At 37.3% G+C, this 19,276-nt stretch overlaps 1 protein-coding gene across 1 annotated transcript in view; it reads right to left on the bottom strand.

The window, feature by feature from the left end:
* CNGB3 (cyclic nucleotide gated channel subunit beta 3) overlaps positions 1-17,648 on the bottom strand; it is a 68,855-nt gene extending 51,207 nt beyond the window's left edge. Inside the window, exons 1-3 of the mRNA XM_074898764.1 lie at positions 17,481-17,648; positions 14,970-15,045; positions 3,014-3,125 (exon numbers count right to left, since the gene is read on the bottom strand). Coding sequence (XP_074754865.1) covers positions 3,014-3,125; positions 14,970-15,045; positions 17,481-17,597 — 305 coding nt within the window. The 5' untranslated portion in view covers positions 17,598-17,648. The remainder of the gene's footprint in view (positions 1-3,013; positions 3,126-14,969; positions 15,046-17,480) is intronic.
* Positions 17,649-19,276: the final 1,628 nt, after the last annotated feature.

The following is a 19,276-nucleotide window of genomic DNA, read 5'->3' as shown; positions in this document are numbered from 1 at the left end:
AGTTATTTTCTTCTGTGTGAGATTTATGAGATTGCATCTGCATTCAGCTGTAGTCCACCCTGTACATGAAAGGCACTGACCATGATGCAACACTCGCAGAAGGCTATTAATATAGTCTGTGGACCTGAGCACAGGATATATGAAGAGATGCTGAGAAAGCTGGGTTTGTTCAAACTGGAGATGAAATGTTGAGAAAATGTAGGTAATTGCAGTGTTTCACTACCCAGTGAGTGGTTAAAGAGAACATGGATCCATACTGTTCTTGGAGATGCACAGCAAAAGTATGAGAAACAACAGAAACAAATTAGAGCAAAGGAAAATTTAATTATATGTAAGGTAATAATTTGCATAATAAGGATGGTGAAGTGGTGGACCAGATTGCCCAGAGAAACTGTGGAAGCTTTGTTCTTCGAGATATACCTTCACATTTATATTGAACAAAGTTCTGGGCAACCTGATCTAACCTGGGAGTTGGGTCTAACCTGTAAATTTACTGTATGAATTTCTTCTATGATGCTGTTTAATATCTTCATCAGTGACATAGACCGTGGGATCGAGTGCACTCCCATCAAGTTTGTAGATGACACCGAGCTGTGTGATGCAGTTGACGTGCCTGAAGGATTGGATGCCATATAGACACGGACAAGCTAGAGAAGTGGCCCGTGTGAACTTCATGTGGTTCAACAAGGCCAAGCGCAAGGTCCTGCACTTGGGGTATGATTGGGGTAACCCTTGATATCAATACAGGTTGGGGGATGAAAGGATTGAGAGCAGCCCTGCTGAGAAGGATTTGGGGCTACTGGTCGATGAAAAGATGGATATGAGCTGGCAATGTGTGCTCATAGCTCAGAAAACCAACCACATATTGGGCTGCATCAAAAGAAACATGGCCAGCAGGTCAAGGGAGGTAATTCTGCCCCTCTACTCCTCTCTGGTGAGACCCCACCTGGAGTAATATGTGTCCAGCTCTGGAGTCCTCAGCACAGGAAATACATGAACCTGTCAGAGTGGGTCCAGAGGAGGGACACAAAAATGACTGGAGGGATGGAACATCTCTCCTATGAAGAAAGGCTGAGAGAGTTGGGGTTGTTCAGCCTGGAGAAGAGAAGACTCTGGGGAAAGCCTTTTGGAGCCCTTCAATACTTAAAGGGGGCTTATGAGAAAGAAGGGGACAGACTTTTTAACGGGGCCTGTAGCAATAGGATAAGGGGTACTGATTTTAAACTAAAAGAGGGTAGAGTTGGACTAGATATATACAAGATATTTACTGTGAGGGTGGTGATACACTGGAACAGGTTTCATAGAGAAGTTGTAGATGTCCCATTCCTGGAAACATTCAAGGTCAGATTGAATGGGCTTTGAGCAACCTGATCTAGTTGTGATGTCCTTGCCCAGGACAGAGGGATTGTATGAGATAAGCTTTAAAGGTCCTTCCAACCTAAACCATTCTATGATTCTATAATTCTATGAAACTATGCTTCTGTAATTAATGTAGACTCTTCCAAGATTATTGTTTTCTAGACTTCCTGTTTGATACTGTTTTAGAAAAACAGTCACCTAAGCTTTTTCAAAAGGCTGAACGACTCTAGATTTTCCCCTGAAGGAATATTATTGTTCAATTTGTTCTCAGGAAAAGACAGTCCTAATCCTCTGATTGTGCAGACTAATGGTGATTTAGTTGTATAACTCAGAAAAAAAATGCGCAGGGCAAAAAGTATTTACGTTAAAATGATGTGATAAACATTCCAGCTATTCAGGACAGCATCTTGGGCCTTACTCCTTTGCTAAGGTAGAGTAATAGTAACTGAGCAACAGCACTGTTAGAGTTAGTATATAAGTGTAGTTGAGCAAATCCTTTTCCTCATTCTTACAATTTAAGATGATGTACACAACAAACTATCAAAAGCACGTATATATTGATGCCTTATAATTGAAATAAAGCTCTTCACAGAATCAAAGAATCACAGAATCAACTAGGTTGGAAAGGACCTTGAAGATCATCTAGTCCAAACATTAACCTAGCACTGACAATTTCCAACTACACCAGATCCCACAGTGCTATGTCGACCCGACTCTTAAACACCTCCAGAGATGAGGACTCCACCACCTCCCCGGGCAGCCCATTCCAACCCCTAACAACCCGTTCTGTAAAGAAATGCTTCCTAATATCCAGTCTAAACCTTCCCTGGCACAACTTGAGGCCATTACCTCTTGTCCTATCACTTATGACTTCGTTAAATAGACTCATCCCCAGCTCTCTGCAACCTCCTTTCAGGGAGCTGTAGAGGGCGATGAGGTCTCCCCTCAGCCTCCTCTTCTCCAGACTAAACACCCCCAGTTCCCTCAGCCGCTCCCCGTACGACCTGTGCTCCAGACCCTGCACCAGCTCCGTTGCCCTTCTCTGGACACGCTCGAGTCATTCAATGTCCTTTTTGTAGTGAGGGGCCCAAAACTGAACACAGGAATCGAGGGGCGGCCCCACCAGTGCCGAGTACAGGGGTCAGATCCCTTCCCTGTCCCTGCTGGCCAGGCTATTGCTGACACAAGCCAGGATGCCATTGGCCTTCTTGGCCACCTGGGCACACTGCTGGCTCCTGTTCAGCCGGCTGTCAATCAACCCCCCCAGGTCCCTCTCTGACTGGCAGCTCTCCAGCCACTCCTCCCCAAGCCTGTAGCGCTGCTGGGGGTTGTTGTGGCCCAAGGGCAGCCCCCGGCATTTGGCCTTATGGAAACTCCTCCAGTTGGCCTCAGCCCATGGCTCCAGCCTGTCCAGGTCTCTCTGCAGAGCCTCCCTACCCTCGAGCAGATCAACACTCCCACCCAACTTGGTGTCATCTGCAAACTGACTGAGGGTGCACTCGATCCCCTCGTCTAGATCACCAATAAAGATATTAAAAAGATTAGAGCCTTACAGGACAGAATGGACTTTTAAAGAACTGAAATATGGCATACAGAAATGTTAAATTAGGATGTCAGGGGAAAAGCCTCAATTTTTTAAATTGGATTTACTCACTTAGCATCTTCTTTCCCATCAGTGATCCAATGTTGTTCTTGTTGAATTTTCTTAGCTGGTTCCGTTGATTTTTCAGTTTTTGAAGGCTCAGGTGATTTTCTTGGGACTGTACCTAGAAAAAAGGTTTTCTTTTTTGAATATAACTTTTTTTTAAGAATTATGATAATAACTTTTGAGGAATCATACCTTGGATGCCATTACTTCTTCAGTGGACAAGCACTACATGACACTGATTCTGGGATCTGACCTTTGAATAATTTGTTGATAAATCTGTTTCAGTGCCAGCTGTACAGACCATGTTCATGATGAGTGTACCTTTTAACATATATAACTTATTTGTGGGTTTTAAACTACATGCATCTGTAACCAGGTCAACAATCGTCAATACAGAGCTCTCCTATATTTATAAGTGACAAAACCTCATTCAGTATGATATAATTTTTGTGTGTAGAGGGCAGATAGATAGATCTGTCCAGAAATGCCTTGTGAAATACAGGAAATACATTTTTATGAAGAGTAGCTTATTTGCTTTTGCATAGAAATGCTAATGACATTTATATTCCAGTGTCTGAATTACATTAAACCTCCTGTTGATTCATCTGCCATGACAGTTCAGTTTGCTGCTGAGTAAATGATGATTGAAATATATCATTAAGAATGTGAGCATGTAAAACTTTGGCTAGTCTATTTCTTCATTTTTTTTGTTACAAGTAACTTTTTAAAAGGAGTTTAAGTGGAAAGTTTGTAGAGTTTAAAACAAACTCTATGCAAATGGTGGTCTCTTGCCATTTAAGTGGCCTTATGTAATTAATTTTTACAATTAGTCTTATATCTTTAATTTTTCATGCTGAAAAATAATTTGGAAGCTTTCATCAGTCTGGCACTTTGCATAAAGCAGGAAAAAACTGAGCCTTCATAAATACTTTAAGTAATATGATTATAGAGGAAAAAGCTTGACAGCAAGACATCACAGCAAATAAATCAGCAGCCTGTTGTGTATGCTCTATTTTAATTTCAAGACAGCTCAAAGAAAATAAAACCTTAAGTATTTTGGATAGATAGTGTAATATTAGTTTTCTGATACTTAATCTCCATGTTTAGAGAGTTTTTATTAATTTCAGAGGGCTAAAAGCAGTTACAACTGTAAACAATCTGCTCAGCTGGAAGGTGGTTGCTTGAAATGGCATTGAAACAAAACTTAGTGAAGGACAGCGGGTCAGTTTGTTTACAGCACTTGATAAACCAAACTACCCTCCTACTACCATTTATTTAGATTTGGGATAATATTTTCTTTCAGGTAGCTATTAAGAACAGACACAATATTTCTTGAGCTGAGTTTCAGACTTTTATCCGTTGGACAACTAATTACAGGACCAGCAGGGCATTTCTAGTATTTTTTCTTAGTGTTTAGGTTAAGAAGCAAAAATGCCCTGCATGAGCCTTGCTACTTTTACAGGAATTAATTTCTTAAATAGGATCTAAGACAAAACCTAGAAAGAGGTATCTGTGGATGCCAGAAATACTCAAGCCAGAGTCAGATAAGGAACTGAAGAAAAGGCAAAGAAATCCATGTTCCCCAACGTCTTGGTCAACTGGATTTTGACTTAGCAAGTTTAGGGTTAATGTTCAAAAAGTCCCTTGGAGAATTGTAGCACTATTGAGAATGAAGAGACAGTCTGCAGGATTATATTATTTGTCACCTGTAAACTGGGAAGATTTTTTTTGAAGAATTCCATTTAAAACTCAGACATTCAATTGGATTTATGGCTTAAATTGGTAAGAGTATCTTGCCCACTTAATGGAAATGCAGATTATTGTTTCCTTTCTGCAGCAGTTAGTATTGCAGTACTATCATGAGGAAAAGTCTGTTGAATGTATAACATTAGGAAATGTTTCATCTTATTTGAAGAATCTGCCAGGGAATTTTTAAGGTACAGAATAGCACACATTCAGGGAAATGAGGCCTCCAAAAAGGACTGCTCCTGTCCCCAGGAAGCTTCAAGAAAAAATTGAAGAGTTTCTTACCATTTGATTCTAGGAGTTCAAAATGCTTTTCTAGGAGTTCCAGTCAAAAATACTTTCTTTTAGGAAGGAGGAATTTTAAAAAGGGTTCAGGCTTCTAGCACAGTGAATACATTCTCATAGAGAAATAAAGTTTTTTTCTCCTAGGAATTTCATAAACATCCTCTGTAAGAAAATTGCAGAGGAGCTGCAGTTACAGAAAATAAAGAGGTTTTGAACCTATTTATAACTGAGTAATTTGTGGGTCTTGCTACTGAACCTTAACCTGTTAAAATTTTATGTAACCCTTTCCCCAGGGGATCTCCACAAATGATGCTACTGACTGTGCTTTCCTTGGCACACAGTCCTCCTGTGGTTTTGTGGTCAACATGACATGATGTAGAAAAGAAGATACAAGATCCAAAAATTTCAGCACTCGCTGTTTTTTCTGCTTTCTTCTGAATTCATGGTTTATAGTTTCCCAGTTCTCCCTGCCCTGAGTCCTCAAGAGTGACAGCGAAGCTAATCTCAACATTTCTGTAATTATCTCACTTTGGGAATTTTCTTTGTTATAGTAATTGTCCCTAGTTATGTCTATACTAGCAGAGAATACAACATGATAGGAACAATCAAAACAGTGAAATGGTGCTGAAGGTCTGGCATCCAAGCTATATCTGTTTGAGGCAGCTGAATTTCAAATCGGGTCTATTATGATCCTCTGACGTGAATGGCCGTCAGTAGCTCAGGTAAAGTAGGTTGACTCACAGAGTGCTTCTTCTGGTTTAGTTTTATTCTGAAGGAATTCAGTCATGCATTCCTGGACGTTTTTTGGTGAAAAAAACTGTGTGACAGTCAGGAGATTTGTTTCAGAAGGGCATTCTTCATCTGAAATAAAATGTCAGTGTAGACACACTATTTGGAGTAACAGGTTCCTGAATAAGACAATCCATCTCTGGAATGACAACATGTGTGTGGGAAAGGAAGACCACAAAGTAAAAAAATATAGTGCTTGCACATAAGTGTCCCATTGCAGAAGGGCAGTGGCTTCTCAGCCTGCTAGAGAATACCTCTCAAGCTATTCAGGCTGAGGTCTGAACCCACACCAACCATTAAATGCTGACTGGACTCAGAATGATGGAAAACATTGTAATCTCATGAAAATTCCAAACTTCCACAAGTTTTTAGAGTTCATAAATCTCCAGGACCAGTACAGGATTTATTTGTTTTAGGATTAGGATATCATGGCCTAGCACCGCTGCCATCTGTGTGTCAAGTTTTAGTTGTTTCTTTCTATGTGAAATTGTGAGGGCTGTCTGTAGTCACATTTAAAAAATCCTAGTCGCTCTTCACTGCTTAAATCTAGGTCATACCCCTCTGGTTTATGAGACCAGCCCCAAAGAATACCTGTAAGAACAATGTGGTAGTCATTTAAGGGAACATCTAGAGTACAACTGATTTCTAGAATAAATAATGATCCATCAGGTGAATGGCAAGGCTTACAGGACAACAAAGAAATCATTTATGCTTTACATGACTTTGGTCATAATAAAGAAATCACGACTGAGAAAAAGGAGGCAGAATTGTGCCCAGGCACCAACAGCTGAAGCAATTTTCAAAACAGGTAGATCCACATATACTTGACAAAATAAAGGATTTGAGTTTTTCTAAATTATTTCTATTCCCATTATATTGGAACATAGGTAGCTAAAGCTGCCAATGCAATTAGTAGTGGAAGTTGAGGAATGCAGCCCACTGGTGTTTATTTATTCTAGATCATTCGGCCTCCCCATAAGAATAATATAATTTATAATTGGTTTGGGATAAGTGTGGTTGGTTCTCTTTTAAGATGGAAGGGAAAAGCACCAGTTGTGGAAGTATAGCTTTGTGGGCACACTGCTTAATAGAATCACTCAAAAAGATAAGGTGGTTAAACTGAGAAGCTCACTGAAACCTTTTTATACCAGTGATCTGCCTAGGATAACAAGGAACAAGATGCAGATTATAAGACTGATTTGTTTCCCACTCTTAATCTTTCATATTTTTCTCATTTTCCACAGGTTTTTGTTCTTTCAGGAGAGATTTAGGTAAGGCAAAAGAGCAATTAAAAAGGCTATCGGTGGGTTGTCAATCTTTTACCCGTGTTATCTTTGTCAGGCTGATGCTGCTCCCAGCTGAAAGTAAGTATTATTAAACGTTCATTGCTAATTGTTTTCCCCCATTTTCATACTTCCGGTGAAACAAAATTGGAACGGTATTGCAGGATTAGGTTAGAGTAGCCACAAGATTTCTGCATATTGGAGAAGTATATCCAATTTTTCTGAGGCTACTCAGTGCCTTTGTTCATGTTTCCATAAAGCAGTTTTATCTTCAGCTTTCACTTCACAATTTTGGACAGAGGCCCTTGACAGTCTTTCAAAGATAATTTGATTTCCTCCTGCCACATACACACTTGCAGAACAGCCTTTAGGAGACTATATCCCGGTTTTGGCCTAGAATAAAAAAGGGAATACTTTGTACTTATCTATGGGTTTTAAACTTTTTTGATTGATAATTTAAGGTTTTTTCTTCTGAACTCAAAAGGCTGAATGTTGGGGTTTCTATTCAAACACTATAATAATCACATAAAACAAATTCAGGCTTCACAAAAAGCAGAATATTGTGAGGCTAAGCATAACATTGGAAGAGCTAGCAAAGTTAGTTTTAGTTTAAATCTGCTCATGTAGGACCAACACCACTGTCATTTTTCTAAAATTTAGCACTGTAGACACTGTCCTAAAACTGTGGGCATTAGTCCTAAGGACCATTTTCCATAGAGGAAGCTGTTGGTATAGGCAGATTTGTCAATGTCAGGACACAGCACTGCAGAATTGTCGTTCTTGTCAGAATAATTTTGATTCTTCTAAAGTCTTCAGTCCTAAGCATACATAAATATCGGTGGATCCAAAAATCTCTGTCATAGGTTTAGTCCCACAGAGGTGTTGCCGACTTCTCTTCTGGCAATAGTCAATGTCAGCAAAGGAGTCTAAAACCTCATGGATCCACGGAGATGTGTTGTCTAGTAGCCAGGAATCTTGTAATGATTCTTCCACCAGTAGAGCATAAAATATAATTTGCTAACATAGTATGCAATTAGCAAACAGAAGGGCATATTAAGTCTGCAATTTTACACTCATTCATCATTTATTCTACTTCCCAGTCCTATTTCTGCTGTTTCTGGTGTTCTTCAAAAGCCCTAGATTTGCTAAAGGCAATTACCACCTCACCAGACTGGCTAGGACAGCTCCTTCCTTTTATTCCCTCCGCAGGTCAACATGGAAGTGGTGAGCTCCCAGTCTGCTGTTCAGAGCAAGGGAAGAGGTTGTCTGATCAATCAGGTTATTTTTTCCTATCTGATCCTTGCTTCTGTCCATGTAAACAGCAACAGGAGGCTTAGGAACAGGAAAGAAATCACTTTGTGTTGTGGAGATCACCAGCCTTACTGGGTATTCAACATCAGGAGTGCCTCTGGAGCAGTCAGACAATCTGAAGGAACTTTCTTCCAGAAAGTAATACATAAATCTCTCAGTCAGTAGACTGGTTTCTTGGATCAGTTATGTCCAGGTACACATTCCATAACCATAATTACTAGCCTTTAGCATCACAAATGTATTATCCTTATTGCAAAAAAATGAAGAGAAGGAAAATGTCAAGTAAAAGATAAGTTTTTAGAGGTAAAGCTATTAATAAATGTCAGCAGTTAGATAGCAGCACTTAAGTGTATTCCTGAGCACAGAACAGAAAAAGTGCTTTTGCTTTGCCATACTTTAGAAAGGGAAGACTCTTCACCAGAATTCCTAGACAGCTCCATTGCCTTGTACTAGCAAGTCTTATCTTGTATCTCATCTCTGCTTCCCCTCCCTTTCTGGACTGGCTGGGCGTATGTGAAAGTAGAACTCTTAATGGCTAGCAGTTACTTATGGTTTTCATACAAAAAGCAAAGAGTTCCCTGGCTGCTTCTTTTGGCTATACAAAAGCATATTTTAGCACATCTTGATCATTATCTGACATAGTCTCACTTCACTGTGAATCCATAATATATTGTTTTACAAGACCATTTACAAAATGTTGACTTGCTTCTATATTTTTCTTTGGTGGAAGCAGTATTTCCATCACAACATCTTAGTACAGTGTGTATTTTATGTTAATTAAATAAGTTGTCAAATACTTCTACTACTAAATTCTTAGTGACTTTTACAAAACTGCAGGCATTTTAAAATAAATTGATACTTAGAAATACTATATTATCTCACAGTGATAGTGTTGTACTAAATATAGTCAATTGACTTGCTATTCATGTAATACAGTTGTAAACCTTAACAGTCATTTCTGAGGCTTATTCCCAGGATCAGTGTTGGCAATTTTTAATCAAACAACATTTAATGTTGCTCTTTTGTATTCCTTCAGTAAAGAAAAAAGTACTGAATATCTGATTAGCCTGAACTGTCTTGATTAGTTTCTCAATATTTAGCAGAAACACAGAAAAGAATGTCATGGGAGAGAAAATGACAAAGATAAAGGAATACTTTATCTTTGTTCTGTCGAATATGTATATTTAATGGTTGCCTGAAAACCTTGTGTAGCTTACTGCTTCTGCTCATATGATAAAACTATTTTAGTTAATATACCAATGACAATGTTGGCAATTTAACTGTGCATGGAAATACTTGAGGTTAGCTAGCTTGTGTGAAATGGGAAACACTGTGTAAAGACATGGGTAGAGCCTGCTAGTAAGAGGCAGAGTGGTTAATGTTTGAGTAATCTGGTTTTTAGCTATCTATCTCAGTGACATATATAATTTAGAAACGTAATTTTAAGCACTTAAAACCAGTGATCTTTTTGTCATTTCCTCTTTTTGCAAACTATTAAAAGTTTCAAAATAGGTTAGAAGTCTCAAATAGGCTTTTAAATGTTATTGCCTGCCAAATAACATAGAGAACAGGTTCTCTAATATAGCAGGAATAAAGACTGACTTTGCATTTGAAGCAGTAGAATGGGAATGAGAGAACTGGTCTACAAACTTCCTGGGATACTTCTGACATAATTAATCATTTGCTTGGTTGTCCTTGCCTCCCAGAAGCGTTGAGCTATGTCCATAAATATTTGAAAGATGGCTATAGGGTCATGAAGATGTCAAGAAAAATAAACATACAGGAAACCTATGGACAAAGGAGATAAGAAATTTCAGCTCTGGCATTACAAAATACACACCTCTCTGACTTTCCAAGCAAATTTTTTTTTGAACAAATGGTCTGTGCAGGGGAAAACAGTTCAGAAATCAGTGGGGTTGAAGTAAAACAATTGGTAAGTAGGTCCATTTTAACTTAACCCTCACTTCGGTGGCTAACAAGTATTATAAAGGTTTATTTTCCATGTAAAGAAGGAAAGATTGTATGAGGAAGCTGGGTTTGTTTTCCTAGCATTTAGCCTTGTCACTCATGTGAAAAATGAAGATCTGCAAGGAATTAAAAGACTTCACATTAGCAGGAGTGGAAGCAAACTGATTAAACATATTGAAGTTCTTAGTTATCTTTAAAAAATACATTTTATGGGAATAATAGCTGCCTGTTGACTGAGGGCCAGTGAAGAATATAAAGGATAAGAAGACAAGGAATAAGATCATTATTTAAAAGTCTCTTTGCATTGACAAGTTTGGTTCATTGATCGGCAGCATATTATATCAAATGCTGTACTTGATTTGTATTTTTGAAATACAAATAGTTATTTAACCCTGGATTTTGAGGTGCTAAGGGACAGGTTTTGTAAAGCAGCTTGAGTCCAGTTCATAACAGGCCAAAACCAGGTTTTAGATGCGAAATTTCACATTTAATTCAAATCTCCCTTCTCAGGAGCTTATAACTCCGTTGAAGTGCTCACAGAGTTAGTTGGTGCCTAAATAGAAATTACTCAGGGTATCACAGCAACAGGATTCTGGTACCCTCAATAAATATATTTGCTTTATTTCTATCTACAGGAAGAGGGAGTGGCAACCTTTTCTATAGCAGCTAGTGACGAAAGCTTTCCTCTGAGAAGTGGAAATCTTGGCTCTGGACCTTGTTTATTTGTGATAGGGTCAAATACATGTTGTGAGAATTATTTTTTCCTTTTTTAAAGATGTGACAATGTTGTAATATAAATTCATACTGAAATCAAACTTCTTCATTCCTCCTACAAGGTTTGTGTTTCAATTAACTTCTAGGTTAGTTCCAGGCTTTGTATTGTAGTCTATCTTCTCAGACTTCACAGGCTTTTGCATTCTTTTCTCCATGATGGCCCAGCAACTAGGAAAGCCAGAGAATTTTTCCCCATATCTCTCTAGTCTAGACTTTATGTGGGTAGTTAGGGAACTCTACTGGAATGTGAGACATATGGGATTGAACTCCCTTATCATGAAAGAGTGGAAGTAAAACAGCTAGGCTAATAGATGAAAGGTGGCTGCTATCTGCAGCTTGTCCTGCTTTTCTTTATCTAGTTATCTAGTGAAAAAGTGTATGTTCCTCAAGTACCTAAACAGAAGTGTACTCACTGAGAGAGAGTTTGGAGTGGGCTGAAGTTCCTTTTGAGCAGCCCTGCCTTTGAGGTGCTACATATTCAAAGAGGCTGATTAAAATTCTTGGTAGTGTGTGGGGTTTTTTTTCTTTTTTTTTTTTTTTTTCCTTTGTTTACTCTGTCTGGGATTCTCACTTAGGATATAGATTTTCTGACTCTGTCAAAAGCACCAAAATTTCATATGCTATAGAAAGGCACTTGCATTTAATTTGCAGACAGGTATATAACCTTTTATATGTCCTCTGGGTACTTCTTTCCAAAGCATCTAGGCTCTGAAGATAATAAATATCACTAAAAAGTAACATGGCAATCTCCCAGATGGAAGGTTCTGTCTACTTTATGATCCAAACGAGCAATTGTAGCATGTATAGAACTGATAGTTTTAGTTAGCTTTGTCACTCAGGTCCTACTAAGAACAAAGCAATGTCAATATGGACTTTAGTAAAAGTTTCATAAATATGTCTATGAATCTGGAAAAAAATCTTTGAGACACTTGTTGCTTTAGTAGAATTAGGAAGAACAAAAGCCAGAATATTGGAAACAGGCCAGTTTCTAGTGAGGGAAAAGTGACAAGGAGATGAAGACAAACTTCAGAAGAGCAATACTTAAATGTGGTGTTGAGAGTGTTTAGAGGAAAGAAAAGAAAATGGATGAGTTGCAAAGAATTGTACTGGAACTATCTGCTAGGAGGACAAAAGAAATTGTGATACAGAGCATGACAATGCAGTCACCAGCTAGCAGGTGGAGGCTGGATGTGGCCTTCTAAAGAGCATAACCACCAACAGAGTTACTGAACAACAATGTGCAAAACAAGTGAGGCATTTGTATAGTCAGTCACTTATGGGAGGTGATAAATATGCAAAGAAACTATAGCAATTGGATTCAATATCATGGAGAACTTGTAATTGGGTGAATCATACTTTTTTAAGTACATAAATAAATGCAGAGAATAACTTAAGAAATTAATCCATTATGGAACAAACTGACTAAGCACAGAGAATTAATTAGAGATTGAACTAATGATACAGAGAATTAATCACAAAGCAAGCTAATGAGAGAAAGGGCAACTGAGGAGGTGGAGATGAGACAGTGAGTAGCCAACAAAGAAGCCAAAAGTACCAGGTGTTGCTGAGTAATGTAAGTGGCCACATTTTAACCAAACGAGCTCCAGTCATGCCTGCTGCTGAGTTATCATCTGTGCTGGGAACATCATGTTGCCTTGAGAAGGTAATGGCTGGCTTTGGCCATGTGAGAAGAAAGGGGGTGAAGATAAGCTCTACTCAGTCTATGGTTTTGTGTTTCAGGACAGAGGAGCTGCAAAATGGGACTATGATTGGAGGCTTTACTGGGCTATTTTGTTCTGGTTATACCAGAGAAACTAATGAGAGATCTTGGAAAGGCTTTTCTCTAACTAGTTTTAACTTCTCCATTTAACTGATCTCCCTTAACTAGTGTTGGTTGAGCCCTGCCTATGATTTTAATAATTCTCTCCAAATTTGTGCATACGCCACAAAATGCTTTCTCTGGTCCCTTGTCCTTTGCTTACCCACAGATATTTTTATTTTCTTCTTCTATCAGATGTCCACATGATTTTAGGTCTGATACAAAGTTCACCAAGTTTTGCAGATGTCTTTATCTAGACCTTCCTGTGAGCTGCTTGAGACCAGCCTCGTTTTTCTGCCTAGAGATAATAGAATTCCTTATTCAGCTCAGATGGTGAAGATTTATATACAAGGTACTGGAATTCGTAAGCTTCTCCTTAGGTGTGGTGCCTGTGTAAGTCCTCTGGTTTGTATAGCTATTGTCTGTCTAACTCATTAATACCCATATGCAAAAGAAGAAATCGTCTTGTGACTGTTTGAAAGTGAGACTGGAAACTTCCAGAAAACTATGGATTTAAAAAACCCAAACAAATGTGGAGCCTATGTTAGATTTCCCCAAAGTAATTGATGAGGTAGATGCTTCTATGGCACCACTTATTTTATATCTTAGAAGGGGGGAAAAAATAGTGTAGTATCCCAAAATATAGATTCATTAATTACATTAATCTGTAAAATGATATCAGATATTGGATAGAAACAAAAAATTTTGCTATAATGATACTTCATTCTGTTGTGGGATGGCATCTGTGATTTAATGTTTCTAAAGCGCCATGAAAAATTAGATTTGATTTTTTCCATTGTTGGCTTATTGCTACAGTTAATTCATATCAGATTTTGTTTTACCTTGATTTATATACAGTAGCCATTTTATAACAAGATAATTGCATTAATGGTCTTTGTTTAAATTTTCATTATATGAGGAAAGGAATTGTGATACTTGCTACAATAACACAAAGCACAAGTAAGGATTATACAAGTTCCCTTGTAGTCTTTTTCCAGTTGCTCCTCCCTTCTCAAATCATCTTTATCACAGAAAGCTGGAGGTTCCTCAGCCTTTGCTTCGTTTCTCCTGTGAAATGAACAAATGAACCTTTTTTTTTTTTTTTTTTTTCTAAAGGAATAGCATGTTTTTCTCCAGTACTGGAGGATGGAAAGGGAAATGGCTGTGCCATTGATGGTGTGAGAGAGGGAAGAGGGGATATAGCCCAGTAGCAGTTGCTTCCCCATCCTGAGCCTTTATTTTGGTAGTTGCTGCAGCATTCCTTCTGGCTCTGCTGTAAGCAAACTAGGCTTGGCTGTTGGGAGGTGGGGGAGGACGGGTGCAGTATAGCCATGGCCAGCTGCCGCTGTTTTCAGCAACCAGCTGCTTAGGCAAATAATTACTTTGTATTACTGTCCTGAGCTCCGTGTTCCTCTGTTCAAGTCCTGGATGTCTTCTGAATGGTGATGACAAATAATTTTTAATGGCATTGCTTTTTTAAAATTGTTTGCATGCTTTTTTTTGAAAAAGTTTTGAATGACTGTTCGATGGAAAATTTGAATGTCAGTTTAAAATCTGTCTCATCTTTGTAGTTTTTTTAACACATATGAGAAGTATACCCAAAAGACACATTAAAAGCTCAGTTTTCTTTCTTAAGCTACTAAATTCCTTTATTTTGACGTAAGGTTTCTAAGAAGTCAACTTACAGTAAAGGGAAATAGATTTTGTTAGACTAGCCGATTAAAGTGGACAAGTTCATGAAGGGATGGTGTGCTTGAAAGTCTGTTGCTTTTTATTATTGTAGGATAGTGCTTGTATTTCTGTAATAAATCATTGGTTTGGGGTCAGTGGGAATTCAGAGTTCTTAATTTCTTCCACAAATAATAATAATAATAATAAAAAAGATCATCACCTGGCAGAGCATTTGGAAGAACAATTTACAGCCCTATATAGTGTACGTATATTTTGTCCAGATAATCTTTGAACACTCAAATAGCTTGTTACTGACCTTGTTGGTTTGTTGTGGGTTCTGCTTTCTTATTGGCCTCTGCTTTCTGTCGTTCATCTGGTTTTTTATTTTCACCCTTAAAAAAATAAACAGGATTACAAACTGTAGATGCTCACTGTTGATAATTGTAAGGATGGTTTGATGTCTGCAACATTCTCCTAGGAATTTGATTAACCAGGTTGACAAAACTGAGCTTTGTTCCTGAGTGTTCTCTGTGTGTTCTTGGACAAGGCTTTTCAGATAGGTTCACAAAAGGCCTTGGATGCTGAAATAAAAAACTGATGTCTTCACCTCTGCTGTGCAAACCCAGTTACTTAGCCTGGAGTTCTGTTGGTGCATGTTCCCACAGCCTTCTTTATGTCGTCAAGGCTGACTTGTTCAGTGTTACCACCCAAAAGCCTGTCTGCATCTCTGAACTAGTCATTCTTCTGCCGAAACCTTCTGCTGGGCTAATAGACCTTGCATGTTTTGAGCTACCTCACCACAGTGACAGATCTATCTTTACAAAATTTAGAGACAGTATCAACTTTCACTGCAAAAAAATTAACTTCCTCCCACACTTACTGGCTTAGATCCATGAACAAAGTCCTCATATACCTGTACCTTGGTTTATCTTGGCTTCGACATAGAAGACCTTGGAGGAGGATGTGAGAAGTGTATGGGGAGTTTTCGGTGTTCACTGAACACTCTAGCAGCATAGAGCTAATTAAACCCATGAGCATTTTTTATCCTAGATAGAATGAATTTGCCTGGTGTTTATCATGCTGATTAATAGAGAAAGATATTAGAGAGCTTAAGCATATGGTAAATTATTTGACTTTAGGAAATTTCAGATCCTGATGCACTTTTTTTTTTCTCCTCTCACTCTCCAAACTGAATGATGTTCTCTTTTTTTTTTTTTTTTTTTGAGTTTCTGGAATTAATTTGGAGTTTGTCTTTTTCTATGAAAGTATTTATTTTTTCCCATCTGCTTTTATTCAGAACACTAAAGTTCTAGTATACATATATATATATATAAAGATATTTTAAAAATATATAAATGAAAATTAAAAGCCCAAACAATCACTGTGCATACTATAGTTAATTGCAGATTGGTTTTTGTAAAAGTTGTTTTTGTTTCAGGTTTCCTCCTAATAGCATGAGAATATTAATGTGAAAATAGTGCTTTACAGTTCCCAGATACTATGTACATTTCTTTTCTCTTTAGATGATATCTCTTTGCATGCAGAAAGTGTCTTACTCCTCGACCCATTCATCTGCATCCACCTTAACAGTATCTATAATAGTAGAGACTTATGGTGGGAATAGTAGGATCTGTATGTTGCGCTGCTGTATGGCATTATTTTGGTTAAAAGAGTAATCTATGTCTTCAGGGAAATCTAAATGTATGTTTTTCCTAGGGCAGTTTGCCAAATGAGGTATCAGGCTGCATGGAAGTCAGCTGTTGAGATTCAGGTTTTTTCTTCTTTGTTGAACCTAGACTTTTTTGACAGTTTTTGTGGATGACAGTATGGATATGCCTCTTCATCAAAATTTTTTTTGCATGTTTATAATAATGAAAAATTATATTTGAGTTGTAGTTGGGTTGAATTAAACTGCACCTTTTCTTGTGGTTGTACAAACCTATGAACTTCAGAAAAACATCAGTTCTAGGAAATTATTCAGTCTTACAAACATTTATAGTTCTATTAGTTTTACTTAAAACTGTAACATTTATGGAACTCTTGTACATGTAAATCAAGGCTCCCAGAAGTTAAGTCAGAGCCTTTGTAAATGCTCCACTGTTGTGAATGTGTTAGAAGACACTGAAAAAAAGTAAAACACTCTCTAGGACATTACTGGGAAAAGATAAGAACTCAAAGGTAACAAGTGGAGGAGTATCTATTCTTCTGTCTCATTTTAAGGTATTCCTTTAATTAAAATGAAAAGAATGAGTTAACTTTTACAGTAAAGAACTACTAAAAAAATACAGACTGTAGACTAATTCGATTTACTGTATTTTTCAAACAGGAGTTATATTAGTAAAACCAATTCTTCCCCCCCCACCCCCCCCCACCCCTTCTTAAAAAAGCTACTAAATTACTTTGTCATTCCACTAATTATCAGAAAGGAGGCTGATACATTCTTGTACATCATTCCAGTATTCAGAAAGGACATACTGACATTTTCTGCCAGCAGGGAAGAAGATGAAGAGGAATACATCAGCACATCAAAAGCAGCCATCCCAGTACTTCTTATTCTCTGTTTGCAATGTTGATCAAGACCTCTAATAAGCTTGTACTATTTCAGGTTAGCCCTATTTGGAAAGCAATTTACAAAAGAAGGAAATCTATGATTTCTTCATAAAGAAAAGGCAGGAGGAAAGAGGGGAATAAAGGTATTTGTTTGATTTTATTAAATAAAGATTGATACTGTGCACAGTATGTTTAAGTTCTGGTATTTACTTACTTAAATACTTTCTAAACAAAATGTAATTATTACTGAGTCTATACTAAACAATAAAAACTATACCTGGCCTTTAGATGCCTTGGGTGGTGGAGAGACACCTTCATTCTTGCAATCTGATTCCTCAGGTGATAATTTTGCTCTAGAAAATACTGCTTTTACTTTTTGAAACATCTTGCCCATTCAACTCCCCTGAAGCCTCTACAACTCTTTTAACATGAACAGGCACATAGCATATGTTTTCTTGCCATCAGTAATCAAGCCAATTAGATACTTAATCAGGTTTAGGTCTGATTAATGCCTTAAAGAAATTCCTTGCACAGTCTGTTTCAGTTATGGCTTTTTCTCACCGTTAGTACTTTTGTGTTGTAGACGATGTTATTTCTAGTCTTGATGCTTACACTATTATACATCAATTTTTCATGCACAAATTCAGAGGACAGTGAACACTTTCTGGTTAGACTAAATCGGTGTCTAATCTTCTATGTATTGGATAGTAAGAATTTAGTTTATATTTAGAAATTAAGTTTTAAGTCCTAAGACACCTGTAGTTTAACCAGAAAATGAAAAAGATTGATTGACCAATAACCACCAGCTACCCAGTAGACTACATGAGATTTTAAGAGATTTCATTTCTTTGCAATCCTGAACTTTTTAAATTTTTTATTTTATTATTATTTTTTGAGAGTATGACATTAAAAGGTCTTCTGTCGGGGTTTGTTTAAGCAAGTTTATACCCAGTTTTATTCCACCCTTCTGATTTTAAAACATGGGAATAATTTAATCTTTCATTTTCCAATGTATTTACAGACAATACATTTTATGCAGGGTCTTAGCTACAATATTGATAAGATTAGGTTTTAGGTGAATGTCCAAGAAATTGGTAAAATATAAATTTTTATGGAGTTTATAGCTAGGACATAATTTTGAGATTCTATAGGCTTTGGGTCATCCTATATAAATCTCTATAAAATCAAGCATGGTTTAGTTTATAGTTAAAGCTTAATTTCAAAATACTCTAGTGTCATAATAATTCAGCTCCTGTTAACAATGATCTTTACAATTTAATTGACTCTTCTTGTCTTTAATTCCACTTTATTTATTACAATGCTATGACTGCACTTTAAACTCTGAATTTGAGCTAACATATTATAATTGATTTATGCTGGCTATCAAGGCATAAAGAAATGCAGAAACATACTCCTTTATTTCCATAATGACATATTTAGGAATTATATTGAAGTATTGAAAATGTCCCCATGGCTGCCTCCTTGGGGCTTCTGTTGTCTGGAAAGAGTGGTTTCTAATCCTTTGTCTACCGTAGTACTAACTGTAAGAATGAACCAATTATCCCATTAGTTTGCAAGCCTTTTTCTTACATCAACACTTATGAGGCAGACCTTATAATAATTGCCTGGACCTTAGTCTTTTAACTGGGAACCCCTCTACACACATGACTTCATGGTTGTTAGGTTTCAGCAAGAGCCTGGAATCTCCCTTTTTATTAAAGTCTGTTTTCTGGTTACTTTAAAAGCAATAAAATTCTTGCTAATGTTTCAGTCTGTGTTTAAGCTTAATGTCTGAATGACTAAATTAAAAATTAATATTTAAACTATTTTCATATTTATGCAGTTCTGGACAATAGGTGGCTTCTTTTCTTTTGGATATGAAATTCTGCCTCCATGTTAGTTTTATATCAGCTCATAACAGAAGAATCTCTGAAGAAATCCTGGAAAAAAGTTAGTTTTTCTTTTACTATGTGAAATTTTAGTGGATTAAATTGACTAATGCAGGAAACTTTAATCAATTGCCACATACAAACTATACCTGCAAACAGACTTTTTGAGAACTGTTTTCTCATT

This window comes from Athene noctua, chromosome 2 (assembly GCF_965140245.1).
Source record: "Athene noctua chromosome 2, bAthNoc1.hap1.1, whole genome shotgun sequence".
NCBI lineage: Eukaryota > Metazoa > Chordata > Aves > Strigiformes > Strigidae > Athene > Athene noctua.
The sequence above is the reverse complement of the archived record's forward strand: the minus strand, read 5'-3'. Positions and strand labels throughout refer to the sequence as shown.